The following is an 18,475-nucleotide window of genomic DNA, read 5'->3' as shown; positions in this document are numbered from 1 at the left end:
TATTTTAGTACAGACAAAATGCTGGAATAGCCAAAGTAGACAATAAAAAAATCGTGACATAATACCATAAAATTGTATAGATTAAATATAATGTTTAGTTACAGACAAAATGCTGAACAGTCAAAGTAGGCAGAATTGCCCCCGCTTTACCTGGCTGTGCCATCAGTTGTCTTCATCATTGTATCAAGGGAAATTAACTACTTTTTATTTACACTGAGACTTTAAAAAATATATTATAAATATTATTATTATTTGTAAAATGTTATGTGCGTTGGTATGGATTTTAAACTTAATAATTACGTTTTTATACGAGTTTTTACATTATTTTACTGATGACATTTACATACATGAAACTGGCCTTGGTGGCGTCGTGGTTAGGGCCATCGGTCTACAGGCTGGTAGGTACTGGGTTCGGATCCCAGTTGAGGCATGGGATTTTTAATCCAGATACCGACTCCAAACCCTGAGTGAGTGCTCCGCAAGGCTCAATGGGTAGGTGTAAACCACTTGCACCGACCAGTGATCCATAACTGGTTCAACAAAGGCCATGGTTTGTGCTATCCTGCCTGTGGGAAGCGCAAATAAAAGATCCCTTGCTGCCTGCCGTAAAAGAGTAGCTTAAGTGGCGACAGCGGTTTTCCTCTAAAAAAACAGTGTCAGAATAACCATATGTTTGACATCCAATAGCCGATGATAAGATAAAAAAATCAATGTGATCTAGTGGCGTCGTTAAATAAAACAAACTTTACTTTACTTTTTTTTTTACATACATGAAGACTACTGGGTAGAGTTAAAGTTACAGTGTTTTAACGACACCACTAGAGCACATTGATTAATTAATCATCGGCTATTGGATGTCCACCATTTGGAAATTCTGACAAGTAATCATCAGAGGAAACTCGCTACATTTCCCCTATGCAACAAGGGATTTTTTATGTGCATTTTCAGACAGGAAAGCACATACCACGGCCTTTGACCAGTTGTGATGCCCTGGTTGTAACGAGAAAAAAAAACCCAGTTGAATATATTCACCGAGGTGGTTCGATCCTGCGACGCAAGCCCCTCAACCGACTGAGCTAAATCCCGCTCTTACTATTTGGTAGAAGTAGAAACACAAAAAACTTTAAATTACGGTCTTTGGTTACATCGTTTACTGGTGGGAAATCCAAGCTCAGCTGGATTTTGTACTTGTAGGAATCGTCTCAAAAATTAAATTAAAAATCTCCCTGTATACGAAGAGGGGCGGGACGTAGCCCAGTGGTACAGCGTTCGCTCGATGCGCGGTCGGTGTGGGATCGATCCGCGTCAGTGGGCCCATAGGGCTATTGCTCGTTCCAGCCAGTGCACCACGACTGGTATATCAAAGGCCGTGGTATGTACTACCCTGTCTGTGGGATGGTGCATATAAAAGATCCCTTGCTGCTAATCGGAAAGAGTAGCCCATGAAATGGCGACAGCGGGTTTCCTCCCTTAACATCTGTATGGTCCATAACCATATGTCCGACACCATATAACCGTAAATAAAATGTGTTGAGTGCGTCGTTAAATAAAACATGTCTTTCTTTCTTTGTATATGAAGAACGTTCGGTTGAGTGTGCAGGTATTTCGTTCAATATTGATAATGCACTACTGACAACTGTAAAGTTCTTATACTGTTCTGTAGTATTTAAGACTATACGATAAAGTGTATGTAGATTCGAAGTTTAGCTTGTATTTTTTTTTTTAAATATGTTATTACCTTTTGAAGAACTATACTAAAGTAGACATTAAATTATGTAGGGCGGAACGTAACCCAGTGGTAAGTGCTCGTCTGATTCGCGGTTGGTCTAGGATCAATTCCCGTAGGTGGGCCCATTGGACTATTTCTCGCTCTAGCCAGTGCACCACGATGGTATTATCAAAGGACGTGGGATGTGCTATTCTGTCTGTGGGATGGTACATAATATAAAAGAGCCCTTGCTACTAATGGAAAAATAGGTTTCCTCTCCAATAGCCGATGATTAATAAATAAATCTGTTCTAGTGGTGTTGTTAAACAAAAACAAAACGCTTAACTTTAAGTTTTCACTTCGTATGGAAGGTGGGGAAGGTTGGGTTCCATACCTAGTAACAAGAAGGGAAGATGTAGCTTAGTAGTAAACCGAATGCCCGAGATACGATAGATAGGTAATATTTGGTACGGATTTATCTAATTCGTCGTACCTATTTATCCCTGGACATTTTTGCCCTGTAGCACAAAATTAACCCTAGATGGTAAATTGTCATCAAAACGCATTTCACAAAAAGAAAGGGTGTGTGCACGCGCTAAGTCCCCTTATTGATGCATAACAGTTTTCAGACGATGAATCAGGGCTTTAACTCTTTAACAGCATTTAAGTTTCTGGGGGCAATAAATAAATTAAAAACAAAAGTCAAGGTGGAGCAAATCTCATTAACCCCGAAAGCAATTTATGTTATGTAAACGCTGTTCGGAAGTGTCTTAACTAAGAACAAATAACAGACCTTGGCAACACAGGATTATTGTATGCCATCGAAATTAGTACTATATTCAGGGATACGGACACAAAAATGGTGACCGTTAAAATGCTCAGTGGACAAATCAGAAGAAAGAACATGTACAAATGGAATGACCTTTCAACAAGACATACTAAATATAGGGGAGCTTCCGAGATGCTTTGATGCGACCTACACAACCAGTACGTCCACGCGGTCAGACCGTTCTCGGTGGATGCATACGCGTTCGAGGTCTCCCGTTGCACCCTCCTTAACAGGATGTTTATTCATCAAGTATACTGGACATTCATAGTTTACAGAAAGAGCAAGCCATGGCAGCCACATACATTCTGTGGGAGATGACAACCGTCTACAAAAATCAAAGTAAAGAGGAAAATTCGAGAACTTTGAAGAAATCTTGAAAACTTGTACTTTTTGTAAAGGACAATATTTTCAGCTCTGAGAAAAAGCATCGGTTTTGACTTCTCAAAAATGCGACAAAACCAAATGCAAAGTAAATAAATACTATATTTATTGAGCTTTTGTCCTTTAAAATTTGGTCGTGTATTTAATTAATGCGCATCTGTCCAGTACCCATATTCTACTATCGTAATCATGACACCAATACCATGTTTCCCCGAGGCTCAACATTTGTCTATATAAACTTCCTAGAGCTCTCGCTCTCTACTATGAAACATCAAACGTTCGTGATTAGGATCTCCACGAGCAAGACTAAAGTCCAGAGTATTCGTACAAGTGTAGGACATGTATTCCAGCAGAAATTAATAAGCGATAAAAGTTATACAATAATTATATGATCACGAGCTTGTTTTTCTTTTTAATCTGGCCGTCCGTACGTCCATCATAATAGTATACTATAGACATGCTGAACTTAACAACCGGTTTGTAAATGCATTACAATGGCATGATTTGGCATTCATGTTCAGCGCTGAAATTAACATGCATAATTGCTCTTTATTCCTTAGTCTCATTATCATCCAAGTGTCGGGTACCGAGTACCAGAGTCCAATATTTTGGACTCACGGAGGCCCTATTTGTGATATGATTAAAGTCCACTAGATGCTGGTTCTTCCCATTTACCACCGTCTGCCATCTGTACTAACGATGAAGTCACACCCAGATTAATACTATAGTAGTATAGCGTGTATTCGTTCTATTACGTCATGAAATATCCCACTTGCTTTATAAATTGTATTTAAACACCTCAAAATTTGGCTTTTGCCCCAAGGAACAAATTTACCCCAGTGGACAGAATACCCTCGACAAATATACTGCATGCAAACAAGTTTTTACTCTTAACTCGTGTAAACGAAAAATTACTAAATTACAAATAAGACGGGCGCCTGCATAAGACTGATCGTCCTCGGACATACGGTTTTGAATGCCCAAACTAATGGTACATCAAAGAACGGGGTTCCAAACAAGAACGTGCATATAAACTTCACAGCTGTTAATCGGTTGGCTTTACCCTCTCCCAAGTAAATGTTGCTGTATCTAAATGAGTGTACATACTGAAACCATTAAAATTTTTGTAAAAATTATAAATTTTCAAACTTCTTAGTTTGAAGGATACTTAGTTTCAGAATTATCCATCAAAACCGAGATTTTAACTAATAAAACTTCACAATTTCTAAATTTCCAAAATATCAATTAGTTTGTTAAGACTTTCTCAGAGAATCATAGTATCAAGTTTCAGAACTATCATATAAAACAAACTAGGAAAAAATATTTTTTAATTTATTATTTAATAATAAAAATTTTGAATTTTAAAATTATCTCTTAAGTTTGTGGATGTCATCGTACCAACTTGGAAGACAATTCAATCAAAACTGCTGGAGAAGATAGACTTCAAAGGAAAAGTTAACGGATGGACGCTGGACAAATTGGTATTAGAAAAGCTCCACCTATGAATGTCACAGTGGAGCAAATACGTACAGGCTGATTATAAAGGGTTACTTGTATCTACTTCACAATCATGCTTACTTCAAAAAGTCAAAGACACATACGATCAAAATATGAATTTATTGTGACAGAAAGACAAGAGTGCTAGCAAATTCAATTTGCTGAAAATATGAATGCTTAGTGCTAAAAACAAAAAAAAAACAAAGGCATAATTTAAATATTGCAATCCATACATTTAGGTTTCAAATGCATACGTGGTGGACTTATTGCTCCATTTCAATGCATGTTGTAGTCTATATAGTTATACAACACAAATTTCATTCCATGACCCAACATGTACAATTCAACATAATTATTTTATAACAAAGAAGCTATTTATCGACTAATTTTCACTTGCAATTAATGAATGCTTATTTTTAACATTCAAGCACTGAACCCGGATGCCAATTCTATCAAAACATTTTATTCAACATTTCCAAAATCATTAAACTCGAGCTGCAAAAATCTTGAAACTCCACCCCCTCCCCCCACCCAAATACTAACCATCCATGTCAATATTTAATCAGTAATACCGTATATATTTTTTTAACTTGTTATTAAGGATATAAATCAGTGAATTATGTTAAAGAAAATGTTGATGGTTTTCACAAAAAATTAAACATTTTGCACAATTAATTTGTACCTTTTCAAAAGCACAGTATTAAAAGGATACCATGAACCTTTGACATGCGTTTGGTTACATTGGTTCAATATTCATTTATTTACCTTTTCTGCAAGCTAACTTAATATATTGATTTTGTCTGCCTGTTACTAAAGGACCCATGACATCAGTCAATGAAAACATAAGTCACATGGTTCAGCTTTTGCATGTGTTAAAGCATGGAGAAAAGGTAGGTAAAGAGACAAGGTGATCAAGACAATCAAACTTTACTTTGATTAAATGGTGGTGTTCAGCGAGGTGTCGAAATTGTTATGGGACTGTAAAAGGATGAGATCAACCTTCATTTGTTCCCTAATGGGGGTGGGAAGTAAACCAGTGGTAAAGCACTTGCTTGATACAGTCGATCTGGGATAGATCCCATTCAGCAGGGCCATGGAGCTATTTCTAGTCCCAGCCAGTGCACTGTGGTATGTGCCATCCTGTCTGTGGAACGGTGCATATAAAAGATCCCTTGCCACTAATGGAAAAATATAGGTTTTCTCTCTTAAGACCAAGTCAAAATTACCAAATGTTTCACATCCAATAGCCTATGATTAATAAATCAATATACTCTAGTGATGTTGTTAAACAAAACAAATTTTTGTTCCCTAATGATAGTAATCTCGGTAAATTGACTGCTTTATCAACCAGCTCAATTAACATGACAAACAGTTCTAAAAGGGCTCAATGTCACTTTGTAGCAGCAGCGATGGTTTTTATATATTTATACATGTATTTTTATATATATGGGGGGGGGGGGGTGCCCACCACTTTTTGGCACCTTCCTATTGACCATGGAACAATTTTCAAGTCACAATAACCAAAAAATAAGATCAACTTCATCTTAAAATCCAGGTTTTATTAGGTGTGCCTCCACCCACTGGTCACCAGTTCATATCAAATAGATTATATAGGTTTTCAATAATCATTGAAGATAAAATAGTTTATCTTATGTTTTTAAGTTCAACTGTCCAAAAATCACTGCTTGAATGCATGCAAAAGCCAACCATGTGACTCAATGTTTTCACACACTGATGTCACAGGTCTTGTTTGTTTCGGCTGGGTTTTTGTCACTTTGAAAAAAATAGTGCTTTATCAGCAAGACTTATCAATATAAGTTTTATGACACATGTAATTTTAATAATAAGCATCACCGTTGTTCCATTCATCATATCCTTTAACTACAAATTCTATAAAAATGTGTTGTATACATATATATATATATATATATTGTAAAACATTTGACAATAAACACTGTTCTGAGCAATATGCACCAAATGGTTGCATGATAAACAATATAAATAAATGGAGCACTAATGAGCAACGTGAAATGTTTAGTGTTAATAGGCATTATAAAAAATGTCAATGTTAATTTTTTCAATAATTTGACTGTAAATTCTTTATTTACAAAATATTCTTAAAGTATAAGTTGAAATGAAATGTACAAATAAGTCAAGATCTGAAAGTCAAGAGATCAAAACAAGAAAGTGTGAGATAGAAAGAACATTTGGGTGGGGAAATGCAACAAAATAAGGCAAACAATAGTTTAGACATACGTGTTTTTTTTTAAACTGTTTCAAAATATGCATCATTGTTATGCAAAGTGTTTTCTGTATAATAAGTATTTGTAATTGTTGTGCCACTAGGCCACAAAGGTGAATTAACAAATCAGCAGTGTTCCAAAACACTTCAAGTGATAAAGGAAGCCATGATTACTTGAATTCCGTCAGTTGATAAGTTTTATCTTAAAAAGAGAAACCTTGTTCTGGCACCGAGGGTGTTGCATTGAACTCAAATGCACCATCAGCAGTCTGGCTTGGCGCAATGCTCTCATCTTCTTCCTATGAAATATAGTATGCAATATATTTAAATATTCCTTCAACATAATATACAATTCAACTAATTTAAATATTAATGTATAAAATCTAGTAGTAAATGTATAATATAAGTTTGTGGCAATGCTGAATTTCATGACATGACAAAGGTTCCAACAGGGCTCAATATTTTACACGTAGCGCCATTCTGTTCAAATGTCAGTTAAGAAACTTTTAAACAAGTTAAATTGCAAACCATCCTGAAATAAAAAGTTGCATACTTCAGGATCACTAGAACCATACCCTTTGATTTCAAACAGAGTATTTATATGCAGCACACCAAGATATTTCACCCAACGTCCCTAAAACGCGGTAAACCATGTAAACGCAGCAAAAAAAAAGAAATGTTTTATTTAACGATGCACTCAACACATTTTATTTTACAGTTATATGGTGTCAGACATATGGTTAAGGACCACAGATTTTGAGAGGAAACCCACTGTCGCCATTACATGGCCTACTCTTCCGATTAGCAGCAAGGGATCTTTTATTTGCGCTTCCCAGGCAGGATAGCACAAACCATGGCCTTTGTTGAACCAGTTATGGATCACTGGTCGGTGCAAGTGGTTTACACCTACCCATTGAGCCTTGCGGAGCACTCACTCAGGGTTTGGAGTCGGTATCTGGATTAAAAATCCCATGCCTCGACAGATCCGAACCCAGTACCTACCAGCCTGTAGACCGATGGCCTACCACGACGCCGGTATAAACGCAGAAAATTCTTATGCCTAAAGTTGGTTTTCTCAAATGTCTGTTGTATAATTTTCTGATAATGGATTAGGTCCAAAATAACATGGCAACTCAAATTCTCACTACTGCCAGTAACCCAAAGATATAAAACAAATCTTGCCATTTCACTGGCTAGATTAGAGCTTGGTGTGCAGTGAGATACTATCACTGTAAGATACTAGTTCCACCTAAGGTCAAATTTTTGTAGCCAAAAGACTCACAATCGTATTGAAAGTGAAAGACAAATGACTACACAATAAAAGAAACATTAACCTATTCAAGACACGAAAGAGTGGGAATATTATTAAAGTAAACATTTATCAAACTTCAACCAATGTTGACCTGGTCCGATATCCTGACATAAGGATGACAAATATTGTAGTTAGGATTTATATGTACAAATGTTTCCACAATAACTGAACTTACTTCTCCACCAAAGTATTTTTCAATCAGCTCCAGTGCTGCTTTGTAAACCTGCTCATTTTCATGATTTTGAAGATGTTCTATTTTATCAACACCTCCCACCGATTCGATTAACTCTGACACTTGCTCATGTTGTCCAATTCTTTCTGCAGCCTTCAAAACAAAGTTTAAATTTTTTAAAGTTACCTACAAATTCTACAGTTGCTGTTTAATTGTTTTAACATCATACATGTAAATGTGTTGAACATAACATTACCATTCTGACTACTAGATTAATTTGTGACAGTTTTGAGGGGTACAACTTTTAAATGCTTAAAATTGTACAAAACATTTATAGATTTACTTATGCACATTTGTGTCCAGATGTCAGTATTCATGGCCTTTATTCCCCAATCACGTTGTTTTACTCAATTTATGTGTGAAACTAACAATTCATATCCCATATTTGGTGGTTGGTAAAATGGTTAAATTATCAAATTAGCAGTCACCATTGGCTATCCATTCTCCAAAATGACCGTGACATTCCATTATCATTGTAAAGCAAAAATACTTGCCATAAACTTTTTCAACTCACAATTCTCCATCAAATTGTTTTAATTGTTCTATTATTATTTCTGGCAATTAAATGTGCAAAATGTTGGAAAATACCAATGAGTGAATACACTGCATGTAGTATAGTTTCGGCTTGTGTGATGTTGGGCAATTTATCTTGCTTCAGTAAGTAGGTTAACACTTAAATTAACTATAGAAATTACAATAAAAACTATCCTGAGTTTTGATACCATTGTAACTCGTTTACAACACATGGAATCTTTTTGACTAAAATTAAACATTAATTTTCTTGATTACAATATCAGTTTTTCTATAGATAAGGTTTTTGTTGTCGTCCTACTAAAGTTTCACAGTATGTAAGCTACGACAGTTTCTTGTGGAATTGTATGTTTTCAAGTCACATCACATGCATTTTATTACTTATTTCGCAGATACAAACCAATGCTAATCAGGATTGTTGAATATTTAATCTTAGGACATAACTGTCGACAAGACTAAGAACACGTTATTCACATCATTTTAGGGGTGCAACGATACGGTCAAAACCGTATTGCGATATATTGCGATATAAGAAACCGTATTGCAATATGTATTGCAATATAGTTGATATTATTTAAATTTAATATTTATGGGTTGGGTCTTTTTTTTAATGAAAACAGAAGGCATAACTTTTTAATGATTTTTATTAGTTTCAGCTGTCAGGCTAAATGTTTTAGGCCATATTTTTATTTTTTAACACAATACTTGTCTACTAGAACACCGGTGTGACGGTGTCAAACTATTTATAAATTGTCACATTCGGAAATCCTTACTATCGGGCTTTTCCGTTGCTGCTCGCTTAACACGGAAATGTACGTATTGAGTCGCTATGTTTCGGCAGATTGACCAAACCAGAGCCGAGGTTATTAGCCGAGGTATTTTGAACGATCGGCTGAAGTATTCCGAGTTCAGTGAAAAACAGCGAAGTGTGATTCTCACTTGTTGGTTTATTTCTTTGAAGATGATAGCCGTAGCCGTATTCCAACGTAAATGAACAATGAATGATAATTTGTAAGTAACAAAACATTTACTTGTAATTATCATTAACTGGTTATTTTCAATGGACATTAAACACGTTTTGTTTAGAAGTCAGAACCAAGTATAACCGACCTATCACTTCGTATGCCAACAAGTAAGCCGACTACGCTTAACGTGATAGTTACACTTCCTGTCACCACCAATTAATAAAATGATGTGGTTTTTGTTTGTTTATTTGCCTATTTCAAGTCAAATAAAATACAAGGAAAAAAAATAGCGTATAAAACTCGCGATACGCAAAACTGTACCGCGGTTCGTATCGAGCTGATCAATTATCGCGGTTTATCGTTGCAGCACTACATCATTTGGACCACATTGTTGTAGGTAATATTTTATATGGTGTTAATATTGTTAAAATACAGAGTGAAAAATTAAAAATGACTTAACATTACCAAACGACCTCAAACACATTGGATATACAGATGCTGGTATTCTTAATAAGATAATGTATTTGATATCTAATTTTATTCACCAAAAAGACTAAGTTGGAAACATTTTAAAATGGCTGTAAACTCAGGACAGTGCCTTTACAAAGACCAAAAGAATTATCTTAATGACCTATCAAAGAATGATAATTATTATACACTGGTAGCATATACCGATGTTTTTATTCGACATGTCATGCGTTGCATGACATCATTGTGTATCAAAATGAAATATGTTTTCAGTACATTTTACTTGGGTAACACATTCTCAACAATTTAGCCATTTACAAATGCCTACAATTATATCAAATATGATATGAATCTAATTATGCTTTAGGCCTCGAGTAGTTACAATAATTATTGCAGATTATGAAACAAATAGTTAAGTACATAATATTTAAACTGAACTCTCTCCAATGCATAATACTCACATGTAAAATATTGTTAAATGCATCCAGAATGACCAAGATCACTTTGGCTTCTCTCGACCCCAGGAGGTCACATAGTGGTGGAATGATGCCCATTTGTACCACATAAGCTATCTGTTCCACAGTACCACCAGATGTTAAATTGGTCACCGCCCAAACTGCTTCCTTCTGACTCTTGTAGTCGCCCTAAAACATACAATATCATGCAGAGAATATTAACAGAAACAAAATCAACTTTATAAGATATATTAATATAGTTAGACCCTTTTGTGGTAAATGTGTTAAGAAGATTTCAAAGATTTCTAGTTCACTGGAGTATGGCTACAATGTAAAATTCAACACCGTATGATGCCGAAGATATTGGTCAGGTTAGGTCATGGCCCGTGCTTGGCAAATGCAAGAGGACATAAGCAGCCCGACCAGGGTTGGTAGTGGGCAGGGGAATGACGATACCTTACATAACTGTATTTATAGCCAATACAACATAGTAAAGTTTAATCAGTTTCTCAATGGGCACGAGAAATTAGGCTATTCCAAAAATTACAACCCATGATCATAATGTAAGCCATTTCCAATTGGCCCCTGCAGACTGTCTAAAATGAGTTTCAAAATTGCAAGCAGCAAACATGGCAAAAGACTGAGAATGGCTTTCAGATACACATGAGAGAGAGAGAGACAGACACACAGAGACAGACGACAAATCATGCTTAAATACCAGAAGCCAAGCAGCATATCCTGAGAAATGAATACATTAGGTTGTTCAAGTTTTGTTTTAACTATTCTCAGGCACTGAAATTTGAACAAGACAACATTCATGATCAGCCATTATTTACAGGCTTAATGAAAATTGGTCAGTGGACAATTTGACTAAATTCATGTAGATATCTTTAAAAATTACATACGTTGACAAGAATATGGACAATGTGGGGAATCAATGATTTGTCAACAACAGCTTGGATTTGCGATGTATTTCCAGCAGTGATATTGGAGATTGTCCATGCTGCTTCTTTCTGGATATTTGTTTTGGTGTGGGTCAGGAGTTTTGGAAATGCATCAAGAGCTCCACTGTCTATTACAATCTGAAACATAAATGATGTCATGATTAATTAAAATTTATTGTGGTTGTTCAAACGATACAATCAAGCTTTATTGAAAACCCCCAGCAACTTATGAATTTATCATCCAAACTGCTACGCACATTAAACAGGCCAAGCTAGTTCAAACAGAATATTAATATATACTTATTGATTTGTTGACATTATGCGATGACCAATATCAGAATAACATTTATTAAACGTATATCAGTGGAGGAAAAACATGAGCTAGTGTGGGGGTTTTTGTGGGTTTTTTAAAGCCACTAGCTCATTAGGCTACTGGTTTTGCATTTGTCACTGGCCCTGTGTTAAAAAGCACTAGCCCCGGGCATTGGGCTAGCGGATTTGTCGGGGACTAATATTTGACACCCATTACATCAGGTTAATTATAAAACAGAGGGTACAAAAAGCGAACAAACCTGAGTTTGTAAGTCATCCCCCGTGACAATATTACCCACAGATCTCAGAGTTGGAGTCAGCACGGACACCTCATCCACCATCAGCAGTGAAACCAGCTGAGGTACAATACCTGAAATTAAGGTCAAACTAAGGCAATTGGTTAAAGTTAACAGTGAAACCAGCTGAGGTACAATACCTGAAATAAAGGTCATATATAAATAAATATATAAATGAAATAAATTGCAAGATGAACAAATGAAAGTAAGTAAAAAATCATCTGTTCTAACCAATTAAATCTGCAACTGAAGACAAATATATCAGATGACTGACTGTGGTCACAAAAACCCCCAAAGTCACTGCACATTAAAAATTACTTTAGTGCCACATGAATAACCTGTTTCAGGCAAAGATTGTAGATGTTTTCATTTTTCAAATATAGTATACATTTTATTATATGTATGGAATGAGCAAAGGACACTACATGGCATGCATTTATTCAAGGTGTTAACTAAACTGGTTAATTTATGGAACGTAAGCTTTTGAAGCAAGGACTGGCTAACAGATTTTCAAGTAGTTATGAAAAGGTTACACCCTTGTTAGACAAATTTAATGCACATACTCAATCGGATTCCTATATTATTAAATTCTGGACCAATTTTGCAATACGACAAAACGAATTAACATGACAGTGGAAAACATCCTATTAGCATACATTAAGCATTTAACAATATTCATTTAATTATAACTTAAGTTGTATTTTGCATTAATAAAACATAATGGAAAACTGAGCCCAGACCCGTATTTAGCTGGTGAGATAATGCCCAAGTGCTTTGTTATTTGCAATGGTTAGAAGTTGGAAGTTGCCACAATATTTTGAAGCTAATACAATTTTTTTTTTTTAAACTACCATAAAACAGACATTGGTCAGATAACTCCTTAAAGGCTGTACATCAGGCATGATGGTGTGTGGTGCAAGGCTGTACATCAAGCATGTCGGCATGTACATCAAGCATGTCGGCATGTGGTACAAGGCCGTACATCAAGCATGTTGGCATGTGGTACAAGGCCGCACATCAAGCATGTTTGTGTGTGGCGCAAGGCCGTACACCAAGCATGTTTGTGTGTGGTGCAAGGCCGTACATCAAGCATGTTTGTGTGTGGTGCAAGGCCGTACATCAAGCATGTTTGTGTGTGGTGCAAGGCCGTACATCAAGCATGTTTGTGTGTGGTGCAAGGCCGTACATCAAGCATGTTTGTGTGTGGTGCAAGGCCGTACATCAAGCATGTCGGCATGTGGTGCAAGGCCGCACATCAAGCATGTCGTGTGGCGCAAGGCCGTACATCAAGCATGTTTGTGTGTGGTGCAAGGCCGTACATCAAGCATGTCGTGTGGCGCAAGGCCGTACATCAAGCATGTTTGTGTGTGGTGCAAGGCCGTACATCAAGCATGTCGGCATGTGGTACAAGGCCGCACATCAAGCATGTCGTGTGGCGCAAGGCCGTACATCAAGCATGTTTGTGTGTGGTGCAAGGCCGTACATCAAGCATGTTTGTGTGTGGTGCAAGGCCGTACATCAAGCATGTTTGTGTGTGGTGCAAGGCCGTACATCAAGCATGTTTGTGTGTGGTGCAAGGCCGTACATCAAGCATGTCGGCGTGTGGTGCAAGGCCATGCATCAAGCATGATAGTGTGTGGTGCAAGGCCGTGCATCAAGCATGATAGTGTGTGGTGCAAGGCCGTGCATCAAGCATGATAGTGTGTGTTGCAAGGCCGTGCATCAAGCATGATGTGTGGTGCAAGGCTGTGCATCAAGCATGATGTGTGGTGCAAGGCTGTGCATCAAGCATGAAGGTGTGGTGCAAGGCTGTGCATCAAGCATGAAGGTGTGGTGCAAGGCTGTGCATCAAGCATGAAGGTGTGGTGCAAGACATACATCAAGCATGTTTGTATGTGGCGCAAGGCGCCATACATCAAGCATGTCGTGTGGCGCAAGGCCGCACATCAAGCATGTTTGTGTGTGGTGCAAGGCTGTACATCAAGCATGTTTGTGTGTGGTGCAAGGACGTACATCAAGCATGATGGTGTGGTGCAAGGACGTACATCAAGCATGATGGTGTGTGGTGCAAGGACGTACATCAAGCATGATGGTGTGTGGTGCAAGGCTGTACATCAGGCATGATGGTGTGTGGTTCAAGGCTGTACATCAGGCATGGTGGTGTGTGGTGCAAGGCTGTACATCAGCATGGTGGTGTGTGGTGCAAGGCTGTACATCAGCACGGTGGTGTGTGGTGCAAGGCCGTGCATCAAGCATGGTGGTGTGTGGTGCAAGGCCGTGCATCAAGCATGGTGGTGTGTGGTGCAAGGCTGTACACATCAAGCATGATGGTGTGTGGTGCAAGGCTGTGCATCAAGCATGATGGTGTCTGGTGCAAGGCTGTATATCAAGTATGTTGGTGTGGTGCAAGGCTCTACATTAAATATGATGGAGTGTGGTGCAAGGCTGTACATCAAGCATGATGGTGTTGGTGCAAGGCTGTATATCAAGCATGATGGTGTGTGGTGCAAGGCTGTACATCAAGCAATACTGTCTTCTCAGGAACGGTCATTTCAGTAATGCCAAAAAATACTAATTACTTTCAATTTAACAAAACAATAGCACATTAATTATCAGTTACTTAGAAGTTTATTACCGGAAATATTATTATTTGATAATAAAAATATGACAATTTGAACCGAGTGACAAAACATTATGAAATGTACTGATAAATGTTCACATTGCCTGTTTTTATAAAACTTCTACTTTTTCTATTCTAGATTAGGGCCTGTGGACCTTCACTATTATATACATGTAGTAAAAAAGAAGAAGATCAAACTGACAAAATGAACAGTAACCAACCAGCATCTACAACTTCCTGTATTTTATCATTTGTCCCATCAGTAAGGTATGAGATGGCCCAACACGTGTCAGCCAGCACCTCTCGGTCTTGATGATGTAACAGGCGGGACAGAGTTGGAAGACACTGTTTCACAGTTTTAAATTTTGGTGGTGGGTTCTTGTTTCGGCACAAGTTTGAAATTGTCCATGTTACATTCCTTAAGAAGCCAGCCTACAAACATTAAAGACAGAAATTAAATAAACACATAAAACAAATAAAGGGTAAGCCAAATTGATCAGTTTAAACTATTGGCATCTTAACATAATGCAAGATAAAGCTATTTGATTGATCAGGGTGCAATTTGTTTTTAAAATTTTGATTAGCAGTTTTTCCTACAGGATGGAGAATTGATTAGCAACTATTGGAAATTGATTAGCACTTTAATAAAATGAGTAAACATGAATAAAAACACATTATTTTCAATAAAATTGCATATTTCTTGTACATGTATCTGTATTGTGGGCTGCTTACCACAAAGTAAAACAAGTATAGAACAGTACATGTGAAGGGTCATCACTGTCACTTGTTTACAAGGCCGAATCCTCCAGAGGTCATTGGGGGGGGGGGGGGGGGGGGGGGGGGGCAGTTGCCTCCCCCTCCCCCTCTACACACACAACCAGAGAATCTCACTTTGGTTTGTTTTTTTGCTATATAGAAAATAGCATAGATATGTCAGGGTTAATTTTTATAGTACAACATATTTCTGAATATTATTTGTCAATGGTTATGCTAAGCAGCTTGGTCATCTAACTTGTTCAAAAGCGATTTTTTTAGTCTTTCCTGAGTTGATTTGTATGTCTGATCCAAAGTGCGATTGAAGCCCGAGAAAAATTCCTCATTTGGCTGATCATTCCAACGTATTCGGTGTTCATTTTTGTTATGAAAATTGACAATTCTTAAACGATATATATACGTATTTTACCGGAACATTATTTGCCGAGGCAATTCGAAATTAAAAACGCCAAGCTGTTAATGCTGTGTTTTGTATCTATAGGCATTATTCAAAGCTAAATCGGAAATAAGTTAACGCGTAATTAAATTCGCGGAGCTATCAGCATGTTCGCGGTATATTTAATTCGTGAACATAATATATTTGCGTGCACGGTAGGCTACAAGTTCAGTGTACAAGATCATAGCTGCTTGCAAATTAGGTTACCACGATGACGTAGCAACTAATACGTTACGTCACTGTTCTTGTTCTTGTTAAAACGTCAAACATCTCCGCGTATTCCGACAGTATTTTCTATTTGAAATACTAAGACACGTGAGAAGGTTGTACACTGTGATACATTTTTTAAATGTTTATCATTGACGAATCAGTTACCTTGGCTGCGATCACAGAAAATCGACACCCCTAAGTGCGTTCTTCTCCCGCGATCTCAATTCAAAGATCAATTTGGTTACAAAAAACATGCATCGCAAACTGCTAGTCATTGTTACAATATTGCATCGCGATCGCAAGATTTTGCATCGCTTTTTGCGATGCGAACTCAGTCATTTTGCAGCCTGATGATTGTTGGAAGTTTTGGACCAGTCTATGGGTTCAGGGTGGAAATGCACTTGGTTTGGGATGAAAACTGTAACAAGACAGTGTCACTTCTGCTGTGAGCATAAACTAAATTGTTGACAAAGGACAAACAGCACTGACAAACGGTCATCCATTTTAATAGTTATTTTGAGATCAATATTTTTGTAAATGGGCTGTTCTCAGAAATTGGGGTCAGGTAAAGATTTCCGACTTTGAGACTGAATAAAATGTTTGTATTCAAAGAAATGGACAAACTTATACCATTTTTATTATTTGTTTATATGAAAAAAATAAAATATATAATATTAGTGCTGTGTGTTGCGTGTTGTTTTGAATGATGACACGTAATCTAGAAATGAGCCAATTATAGCACGAACAATTTGTGACAAGAAGATAGGTCCTGTTTTTACTTCGCTACAGCATCTATCAAAGACATTTTATTAAAGACATTTAACTTAAATTAGTTAGTATTGTGTTACACTACAGCTACATCGTTGTATGATTGATTTGTGATTGATTTGTGACAAGTATTTATTAAATTAGAAACGTTACAAAATAATGTTAGTCGCAACATTTGGTTTCCACACAACTTCTATAAATAAGAGACGTTGAAAAATGCACCAACATCACGTGATCAGTTATATGATTTGTTCATGCTTGCTTGGAATGATCAAATCTAAATGTTGTTATGCAGTACCCTAATTTCAAAACATATTCCAGAGTTTGTGAATGTTTAAAGTTGATTGAGAAACTATAGTTTCCAATTTTTTTTATGTAGCGACTGTACACCAAAAGAAAGTTATTAATACCAAGAGCAAGCTATTCAGCACTACTTTGCCAGTTTACTCAGTCAGCAGCATTGGCGGAACGTTAAATCTACGTAAATTTGGCGGGGTTTTTGTCATTGTTTACGCACACCGTTATCACAAGTAATTGTCTTCCACATGTAGCTTCGATGTTGCGACCGTTCTTCGTGAATACAGGATTCACAACCAACACCACTTAAAGGTAAGAATATGTTATGCAAATTGCTATACTGTCTGTTTTTCATGTATAAACTAATTAACTTTATTTTATGGTTTTGTAATATTTTAGAATTATATTTTATCATCTTAACTTCATAGCGATTCCCGATTTTCAGTTGGTGGTGAAGTTGTTTTTCCACGCCAGTTTTGACTCTTGCCCAAAGAATGCAATGTTTTGATACAATAAAATATAGTTCAGAAATAATAGGCTTTTGAGTTTAATAAGTAAACAACAACAAAGTTGTGAATTAAGTTAAGATGACTAAAACGTCTGCACGGTGGTTTTATTTACACGGGAAAACAACCAGCGCTACAGTCGATTCAGGAAACGTCTGTGTGTCGCTTCGATGTTACAAATGAACACGTTGTTGCACGAAATCTCGTATCTATAAACTGTTCACACAGAATGTTTACATTAGTATTTCAGTATTTAGCAGTTATTAATATGGTCGTTGTTTTTTCAGTTATATATATTTTTTTTTAGCACTGGGTTTGTTGTGCGCTATGCAAAATTAGATCGTGCGTTACAGTCGCGACTAAGAAACCGGTACCGGAGATTTCTCTGTACGACTGTAACACATGTAGTAGTTCGTTGTTTTATAAACTTCTGATTTAATTTTTTGTTGCCAAATCTTTTTCTAACTGAAATAAATAATATAATAAAGTATGTTATACATAATACTTCATATTACATAAAGTATAATGGCCTGTCTTTGGGATTTTACATTGCACGGTCGCAAACGGAAACCATTTATCATGGTATCCATGTTGCAACAGTCCACTGTACAAGCTATTTTCCCCGACTCAAACCTATTTGCTGTGATTATTTTAGTTAATGTGACTGGTCATTTAATTTTTTGTCAGAAATA

At 36.8% G+C, this 18,475-nt stretch overlaps 1 protein-coding gene across 1 annotated transcript in view; it reads right to left on the bottom strand.

Moving 5' to 3' along the window:
• Window positions 1-4,520: 4,520 nt before the first annotated feature.
• Window positions 4,521-18,475, bottom strand: part of LOC121370589 (importin subunit alpha-1-like) — a 54,911-nt gene continuing 40,956 nt past the window's right edge. The window contains exons 7-12 of the mRNA XM_041495911.1: window positions 15,014-15,224; window positions 12,137-12,246; window positions 11,526-11,702; window positions 10,627-10,809; window positions 8,145-8,294; window positions 4,521-6,956 (exon numbers count right to left, since the gene is read on the bottom strand). Coding sequence (XP_041351845.1) covers window positions 6,861-6,956; window positions 8,145-8,294; window positions 10,627-10,809; window positions 11,526-11,702; window positions 12,137-12,246; window positions 15,014-15,224 — 927 coding nt within the window. The 3' untranslated portion in view covers window positions 4,521-6,860. The remainder of the gene's footprint in view (window positions 6,957-8,144; window positions 8,295-10,626; window positions 10,810-11,525; window positions 11,703-12,136; window positions 12,247-15,013; window positions 15,225-18,475) is intronic.

The sequence above is a fragment of the Gigantopelta aegis genome, chromosome 4, assembly GCF_016097555.1.
Source record: "Gigantopelta aegis isolate Gae_Host chromosome 4, Gae_host_genome, whole genome shotgun sequence".
Taxonomy (NCBI): domain Eukaryota; kingdom Metazoa; phylum Mollusca; class Gastropoda; order Neomphalida; family Peltospiridae; genus Gigantopelta; species Gigantopelta aegis.
Note: the sequence above shows the minus strand (reverse complement) of the source record. Positions and strands in the feature narration are given on the sequence as shown.